This window comes from Squalius cephalus (genome assembly GCF_949319135.1).
Source record: "Squalius cephalus genome assembly, chromosome: 15".
NCBI classification, from domain to species: domain Eukaryota; kingdom Metazoa; phylum Chordata; class Actinopteri; order Cypriniformes; family Leuciscidae; genus Squalius; species Squalius cephalus.
In genome coordinates, this window is record NC_137136.1 from 20979488 (window position 1) to 20989139 (window position 9652).

The window sequence follows — 9652 nt, forward strand, 5'->3', positions numbered from 1 at the left end:
GTCCAAAAGTGGCTTTTGGGGGCCATTTATCTCTTCCAAATTATCTTCATCCAAAACCACCCAGCAAAACTCCCCTCTTCTCATTCACACTTGTTTTGCTCTCATTCTTCAATGTTTGTTTCTGTGTGTGAAAGAGTTCTTGAGTATCTTTGGTCCTGTGTTTCAGCTCTGTGGGTTTTCTTGGTCCATGCCTAAAGGGCCCTGTCATGACAACTGTAAACATTTATGTAACTTGGTGGTGAACAGTCTGGAAAAGCAGCAGAGATTCTCTCACTCCTTACATACAAAAACACACATATACACTATTACACACATAAATGTTTTCCTTAACCACATTGAGAGAAGCATTCTCACCCACTGCTGTCACATTGAATGAGTCTTATTATAAATGCAAATGTACAGTTCAGCCATGCCAGTATGTACAGTTCAGCCATGCCAGTATGAGTAATATGCGAACACATATGGGACACATTACTGAGAGAGAACATGTTACTAAGAAACCCACTGAAATGGGATACAATTTTATCCCTGTTAATTTAAACTGTGAAGTTTAAATGGTGCAGTTTAGTTATTACTCGCTTTTCTTTAGTTATCCCTATATTGTCTTTTGTCGTTTCTGACGGCTATTTTTGGGTCAATGAAATATCCATGCAGACACACATTTATCCTCACTTTCAGTGTAAGGATATACACTGGTTTCTCATGTCACTTTACTCTAAATCCCACTTCTTTCCAAACAGATTTAATATATCTGCTCCACACTTTAAAAACCATTTCAGTGGATTTCTTGTCTACTGTTTCCCTTAACTGCCTTATGTTGCCCCTGTTTTTCATGTAATGTCTCAATCAACCCTCTCAAGAGAAGAGGTGGGGTGGGATGGGGTGGGGGGCTTGAGAGTGAGAAATGCCAGGAGAGATGAGGGGGTAAAAGGGGGTGGAATTCCCAGAGTCCACACCTGTGTTCTCTATCTAAAGCACAGAAGAACATAGCAAAACACAAGACAGCTTGCTCATCACTGAGCATCTGCAGAATCTATCAGCAGCCACAGCAGCATATATGCACAAAAACAGACACCAATGCCTACAGTATGCAGTCTAGGTAACAAATTGTATATAAACATGTCATGCAGTATATGTATAATAGGTAGTAAGTGTGTACAATACAGCTAGAGGCAGAGGCATTGCACTTCTACAGTCTGGAAATACTTCGACTGCATCTGTTGTGGTCCATAAAGCACCATAGCGTTTAAAGTAATTTGCTATGTGATATGTGGCCTAATTGTGCCATGATAAGTAGGCTACTTTATCTAAAATCGTAGTTTCTTTCAGTGAATTTAAACAAAAGTCTCCCTCATAATAGTTTGATCTGTTGATGTCTAGATAAAGTCGGTTAAAAGAGAATATAACTCTATATTGCTAGTAATTCCAGTAGAAATACTACTGCAAGGAAAGTCATGTTGTGATTAGATTAAACATTTTCATGCTTTACACTTTAATTAGTAATTACTCTATATAACATTGGTAGAAAACATGTGGTAGAAAAGACTTTAGCAGAACAAATAAATAATGTCCTTGGAGTCAGAGCCAACAGCTTGGGTTACTGTCTTATAAGTGCAGAGATCTTACAGATGACAGCTTCAAATGCTTTTACTTACATTATTTGCACGTTTTAAATTATTTAAGAAACTATACTACATGAACATCACGTGACTGACAAATCAATACAAACACACATGCCTAACATGGTTAAACTCACCTTTGAGAAGAACAGTGATCTTTAACAACAGCAGGTACTTGTGGATCTCCATTTGCCAGTTATGTGATTCAGTCTCTTTTTCTCCTTCTTCAATTTGGAAATGTCAGCAGTGATTGTAAATACAGCGCGCGCACGGAAGCAGAGGTGCATGCGCGTGTTCTCTCAGGTGGAGATGTGCTTCCTCTCCAGTGGCATACTGTAACTCACGCGCTCACAGTGCAGTACGCAGCACGCGCGCCGCTTTCACATTCCCTGTGCATGAAAGACATCACTGTATGGTACTGTATTCTGGCCTTGTCGCACCTTTTTACTCATTTTGGCTCAAACAAGTAGCCTATTTAAAAATCGTTTGACCATGTAATAAGTAGCCTAACAATACACACAATAGTGTGTTATTTCATAATAACAACATCGATTTTCGTTCATAAGTTTCTAATAATTATAAATAAATGGCAAACTACAGGGACCTAAAATGAAAATTAACTAATTTAAAATTCACACCCTATGGTATTCCAAATTTCCAAAACCGACCTTTTTTCCTTTAGGGAAGCACAAATGGAGATAGGCCTAATAGGCAGACTGTTATAGGAACTGACACTGTCAGTGTACTTTTTTATATTTAAACAAAGTGAATAATGACTTAAACTGTGATTTTCAGACATCATTCACATCTCCTGTAGTCCTGTTGTGTCTCACTGAAGAAAATAAAGACGGTTTGAAACAACTTGAGGTCAAGTCATGACAGGCTAATTTTCCTCATTTGTGCAAACACGAAGTTTAACGGTAGCTGTTAAGAAAAACTCGATAAACAAACAAATTAAAAACTTAGGTTAACTTACCGTCTTGTTCCCCACATAAACAACGATTAAGCTATTCAAAATCCAGGTTTGCGCGCCTCCAACACCTGCTGTCGTTAAATAAGCGCGCGCATGAGTTTAGTCCAGCTCTTGCAAACGAGCGGTTCCCAAAATAAATACATTCACAAAAACAACCGACAAAAAGACTTTATCCAGGGATTTTCTCTCAATTTTGTTACAGAAGCCTTTATCCTTTATATGAAATGTGGAATTTATCATAAATATTATTTTCCTGAGGTGAAATTTATTTAATTGCCTTCGTGGCTGCTTTCCTTCGACCCCTCCGTGTATCCAATGTATATAGTCTATAGCCTTCTAGAAAAATGAAAGAGCGCCTTGATTCTGCAGCAAGAGTCTCCCTCAGTAAACTGGACCCTTTTTTGAGCCTAGCCCACAAACCTCTCTCTCTCTCTCTCTCTCTCTCTCTCTCTCTCTCTCTCTCTCTCTCTCTCTCTCTCTCACACACACACACACACACACGCACACACGCTTTATTTTACTCTCATTGTACATGAAGTAGCCTACATCAGATGCGGTTTTGTTGGAAAGATTTGAGGGGAAAAGAAATAGTATTACAGTTTCCAACCGGAGTGAATCGAATAACAAATATCTTATGGATTTGCCAACTCCATAGATTCTGGTTACGATAACAGAGACCAATTAGTTTGCCTTTCCCTTTTGATAAACCTTTTGTTTTTTATAACAGAATCGTGTTGTCATATGTTTTCCAACGCATCAATGCGCATTAACGCTATAAAAGAGCATCGGAAACATGAAAAGCAGACTGACCTTCTATTTAAAAAAGCAAGATTGGGTTGATTTTGTTCTCTCGCCACAGTCATGCCACATGTATTATCAGCTCTGTTATGTTAAGACTTTGTCAAAACATTATAGTGCTTTGGGTCATGTCTGGGTTCACCACAACCCAGAAAACTCATTTAGTTTTGCCTGAGTAAGAGGTCTATGAAAAAAGCAACAATTGTATCTTATTTCTTTTTTCCTACTTAGGGTTATTACTGTAATTTATTTGCCTGTTCGCTCCTCTCCATCACCAAATTTCCATCACAATATAATTCACCACAGTTTAAAATGTTTGTAATTTCATTTCATATGCACAATATTTTCTAAATGTTTTTTTGTTTTGTTTTTTGTGCATGATATCTACACAAAATTAAAGCTTAACTGAAAAATAATGAACAACGAAATCTGACCTTTTTGAAATTTTGATTTTTCTTTGTTTTCTTCACACTTGTGTCATATTTCTATTAACTGACAATGTTGTTGTCTCTTAAGTAAACAAAGTAGCTACTCTAATGTTTGAATTTTTTTAGGTGTAGTTATTGACTAACAACTGACTGTGATTGAACGTTTATTTCATACCAACATTTTTAGCATTATTATGTGCTATTTTTTGCCTGCTACCTTGCACTCAAGTGCATTGAAGTGAATTTCAGTCGTGCACCTGCAATATTCCTCCAACAGATGGCAACAGAGTAACACATTTGAAACAATTTAGTTTCTTCTAACATTTTCAGCAAGAATCCTTGAGATGGCGCTATTTCGCAGTTTTCCATCTGAGCCCACCGGCGTTAAAGGGATAGTTCACCCAAAACTGAAAATTTACTCACCCTCATTTACTCACTCTCAAGTTGTTCCAAACATGTATACATTTATTTGTTCTGCTGAACACAAAAGAAGATATTTTGAAGAATGTTGGCAAGTTGTGGGACACCAATGACTTCCATAGTATATTTCCCCATACTATGTAAGTCAATGGTACCCCACAACTGGTTACAAGCATTCTTCAAAATATCTTCTTTTGTGTTCAGCAGAACAAAGAAAAATGTATACAGGTTTGGAACAACTTGAGGGTGAGTAAATGATGACAGAATTTTCAGTTTTGGGTGAACTATCCCTTTAAGTAATTGTATGTTACGAGTGATGATTTCCTTCAGTCTTCATTTAGCAAGTAGCATTACCAAAGGTGTTAAGTTTCACAACAAATTTGAATATTTGTAACCGCAGAATATTGTGTAATTCACCTGTGGGAATGTGGTGCACTGCTTGTCACGTTAAGAAATGTCACACAGGTAACAGTTATGTGGGAGTGGAAAAAAATTAAATGTCTCGCTGTTATTAATCTCTCTCTCTCTCTCTCTCTCTCACACACACACACACACACACACACACACAGAAAGAAAGAGAAAGAGAGAAAGAGAGAGAGGGGGGGGGGGGGGTCATGCTAACAGCTTGAAATAGACTATGTTTGGAGAAAAAAAGATCATTGCATTAAAAGCTCATATTTAATACTGTCACATTTTGGGGAGGTAAAGGAATCTGGTCTTAAAACAAAAGTGATGTCACCGCACCACCATGGACACAAGTACCCACAAACACTAGTCATGTACATGCAAAAGCTACAATTCAAATCAATGGTTATTAACTGGACTAGCAGGATTTTCCTTCTGACTCACACTTATGTAATAAAAAAAAAAAAAAAAAAATGTAACTGGGTGTTCACATCTTCTCCAAGTACACACTCTCTTGCCATTAAAGAGTGAGCATTGAGGCCAAAACATACTCTTAACAAAGGAACAGATTTTGACCGTTTCTTGTCTTCTGCCTCAGTTCTCTGAACTAATCAAAACTCAGCGGTCACCTGACCCCGCCAGATGCCTGCTGTTACTAGCAATGTGGCTTCCCACAGATATGGTACTGCTATACAGCATTGCATGAAACCAGGGACTCCATTCAGTACAGTATGTGAGTGATGAAAGAGAGAGAAAAAAGCCATGTTCAACTTTAAGCATTCAGTTGTAAGTCCTATATTTCAGTGCTAAATACAATTAAAGTCACCATGAATTCAAAATTGACAGTAATGTTTCTTTAATGTAATATTGCAGTATTTATTATGAATTATTTATCAGTGCACATACTTTTTTTTAATTAAAGAGTAACTAAACCCCTGGTCAGAGCCTGACTCCACCCACTGGCAATATTTGAAAAATGCTGGAAAAGTAGGCAGAGCCCAGTGGAGAGGGGGCGTGCATCTGAGACGTATCTCTCTGCAGGCAAGGGCGTGGTTATCTGGTACCCTCTGACATCAGAGTGTACCACAACTTCCAATAGGAAAATTCAACTGCAGTAGCCACTGTTCAACCTGAAGAGGACAGCACTCAGACGTTTTTACACCATATTTAGTAAAATTAAAATACTTTAAACACAAATGTCAAAAAAATTACTTGATTCAATAAACAGCACTAATAAAGCCCCATTCTTACAGATCATTCACTAAAAAAAGCTGGTTTAGGGTTTAGTTACCCTTTAAATTCAAATGCCCTCATAATCTTCATTCAAAATATCTTCCCCTCCCTCTTGCAATCTCTTCTCTTCTTAGATGACGTGTTTTTCGGCGTGAGGGCGGGACACCCTGTCAATCACAGGAGATCACAGTAATAAGTAAATACAACAATCCGATGATCCAATCAATTCCCAAATGGACAAAATCAAGTACCGCCCTACATTTTTTCTTGTTTGTGAAGCCGTTTCACTTGGAACAAATAGGGAAGAAAAGACTATTGATTCGGCTATTCGGCAATTATACTATTCCGGCTTTCGACTACGCTCCCCTGTCTGCCATGTACAGAACACGGTTTTGTTCATTAAATGTTCTGATCTTTGCTCTTTATGTTTTATTTATTATACTTAAAAATACTTCTGCTGCTGCGGAACTTCAGTTCATTCAGTCAAGATCGAGGGGGCGGAGTTATCAGTTTACTGACAGTTTGAGGATGAACAAGATTTACACAAGCTCTTTTTGAGAACTTTCATTGGCTAAATATTTGTATAAACAGACAGACAGTAAAGGGTGACCAATAGCATTGATATAGTGTAGAAGAAGAAAAACACCAAAAAAAGGGCATGTGCTCTGCACAGGTTGAGCCCTACCTGTGCACGTGCCTGCGGTACAGAAAATGACACAAATCAGAGTAAAAAAAAGCAACACTCCAAAATAGCTCTTTAGCTCCGCCCACTCCATGAAGCACTGCAAATAACGTAATCAAGTCGATCTCCCTATGCTCTTAAAATGCTGAAATGTTTGTATATATGCATATTTTGCAACAAACTTACAAACTTTGTTTTATACATATATTCAACATTTGTAAATGAGTAGTTTTGAGTACATTTCTCCATCATTTTTAATAAAATTATGCTATTCGCAGTGCTTAATGGGATTGTAGTTCTTTGCCTCACTAAAGCCATTAAGTAACTACACAGTCTTGTACCTTTGTCTTTTTGTCCGATTTTCAAAAACTTTTTTGGTTCAATTAAAGTTTGTTGTGATTCACCTCGTAGTCAAATGCTGTATGAAAGCTGATGAGTGAATGGGACAGTTTAAGACTCTTAAAAATTGTTATCAGCCCCAAATGATGACTGTGTAAACGTAGCCTAAATGTCACCTTATTATTGTCTGCACTCTTCCCCTTCATGCGTTGAGCTCCATGTAATGATATCTTACCCTATAAAAACCACAGTGAGTCACTGGGGTCAATGCTGTGATCTTTTAGTAATGTCTGCTGATCTCATCTACCCTTTCGGGCATCTGTAATTTTCCCTATATGTTATTCTCGCTGAAAATACTGCAAGGGATCTGATCCTATTTTAAGAGTATGCTCTCTTTAAATTGTGTTGCAAAAGGGACACTTTGCCAAACTACTCTTCAATCTCTATATCCATATGAGCCAGAGGCCTAAAGTAATATTTTAGGTTCAATACAGCTTAAAGGAATAGTTCACTTCAAAATAGGAAAACAATACTGTGGAAGTCAATCGGGTACATCAACTGTTTGGTTACCTACATTCTTCAAAAGATCTTCCTTTATGTTCAGCAGAAGAAAGAAATTATAACTGGTTTGAAACAACTTGAGAGAGTTATTTAAATTTTTTAGTGAACTATTCCTTTAAGCTCAGTCGACAGCATTTGCAACATAATGTTGATAACTAACCAAAAGTAATTTTGACTCAATGAGGTTATACAGTGAGTCACTTGCAATGGAAGTGAATAGGGATTTATATATACATTTTAGGATTTAAAAGCAGAAATGTGAAGCTTCAACATCAATATTACGCCAGAAATGCTGTCGATTGATCTAAACTCGTCCTGAACCCAGAATATTCCTTTAAACTGACAGGTGACCTAGAAGCCTGGGCACGAGATGTGACTGTTTCCGTGTGATTCTGCTCTCCACACCTCAGTGCGGGACTCAGTCTTTCCGCACGTCTGGAATCTTGGAATCCTCACCGCCAGCTCACTTTGAGTCAGCACCACTGTGAGAAATGTTTTAGACTGTTTGTCTTTTTCGGCTGGAAGTAAATGCCCAAGTGCATGTGTGTATAGTTGTGTACGAATTGCCTCTTTGGCAGTGTGCAAGCAAAATGCGTTGCGTGACGGGTGTGAAAAACATATTTGATACGACCTTAACCCTGTTTACTTTTGTGTGTGTGCATAAGTATGTCGCAGACTGCCCTCGAGGTTCATGGATCAGGGCCAGCTGTGATCCACCAATCGGTTGTAAGGTGACAGTAGTTGCTTTGAATTAAGCCCACAGGGCCTTTTGGCGTGTTCTGTCTCTTAGCCGTTTCTTACTGTTAACTGTTTGACACACACATACACACACACGCTTGTACATGTCATACTTGGAAAACTCTGTGCCCACACAGTTTCTGCACACACACCCTCCGCTTCAGTTTCCTTCTCTGTTGCCACTCAGTGTCCATGACAAATTGTTTTTGCCTGCATATCCACAACCATACACACATACAGTCATATAAATCATTCTATCTTTCACAATGTCCTGTGCAGTCTTTGCTGCAGGGCACAAAATATTATCATACCAAGCCGTCTGTCCATATATTTACATGCATAAATCTGATCCAAATCACACAGTGCTGTCAGATTTAACACGGATCTGATATATCTGTTATCTTTCAACAACTGAGATTAAGATCTGACTTAGTATGACAGCCAGCTCATAGTTTGAGTATCACAAGCTCACATCCCATGGTTTGTCTATGCCACACACACATTTTTTTACAAGTCCATTTAAATGGTATGAGAGATTAGAGTGATTTTTAAAGAGTTGTTACTAACAACATCGGGTTTGTTTAATCTTTCATGAAAATATATGTAGGCCTATTTGAATTAAGATTTTATGAATTTAATATTGTTTTAAAGAAACTAATGCTTTTACATTTATACATTTATTAAAAGTGTCAGTAAAAACTTGTACAATTTGACAAAATGTTTTATTTCAAATAAATGCAGTTCTTTTTAACTTTCTGTTAGAAAAACAAAACAAAAAAAACACACAAATTCAACCCTGATAATAACAAGAAATGTTTCATGTGCACCAAATCTGCATATTAGAATGATTTACGAAAGATCATGTGAAATTCAAGAGTCAAGACTGAACTAATGGCTGCTGAAAATTTAACGTTGCCATTTTTTTTAGAACAAAATGTTCAAAATATTTCAAAAAAACTTTATTTGGGGCAAAATTGTTTAGTGTGGCATATGACACCACAAATGTAAATGTTAAAAAAAAACTTATATAAATCATCACACACACACACACACATTTTTTTTTTTTAAATAATGATTTTTGTATTTATTTAATAATGACTTTTTCTTTTTAATTTGATAGATTTTCATATGGTATGTCTCATTCAGCTCCTTAGCTCCTAGGTCGTGAATCATTACGCACTGATGGTGACAACATCCTCATTGTACAATGTCACTATCATCGATGCTCCCTGGTTTTCCCAGTGCATTGTGAGACGTTTTAGGGAGCAAACGTTTTAGTGCACTGGAATTGAAACAGCCCTTAAAATGGCCGACTCCCTGATCAGTGCCCTGACTACTGGACAAGGGGTTACTGCTGTTTCAGATTTTACTTGCAAAATATGAAAACTGTCTTGAGTACTTGCTGAATGTTAGAATTGGAAGTCTGCTCTTGGATGTCTTTGAAAATAGTCACTTC

The 9652-nt window shown here is 37.4% G+C and overlaps 1 protein-coding gene across 1 annotated transcript in view; it reads right to left on the reverse strand.

Annotated features, from left to right (window-relative positions):
- itga10 (integrin, alpha 10) overlaps nt 1-2983 on the reverse strand; it is a 55162-nt gene extending 52179 nt beyond the window's left edge. Inside the window, exons 1-2 of the mRNA XM_079895649.1 lie at nt 2596-2983; nt 1757-2008 (exon numbers count right to left, since the gene is read on the reverse strand). Of these exons, the coding sequence (XP_079751775.1) occupies nt 1757-1808 (52 nt within the window). The 5' untranslated portion in view covers nt 1809-2008; nt 2596-2983. The remainder of the gene's footprint in view (nt 1-1756; nt 2009-2595) is intronic.
- Between the last annotated feature and the right edge of the window lie 6669 nt (nt 2984-9652).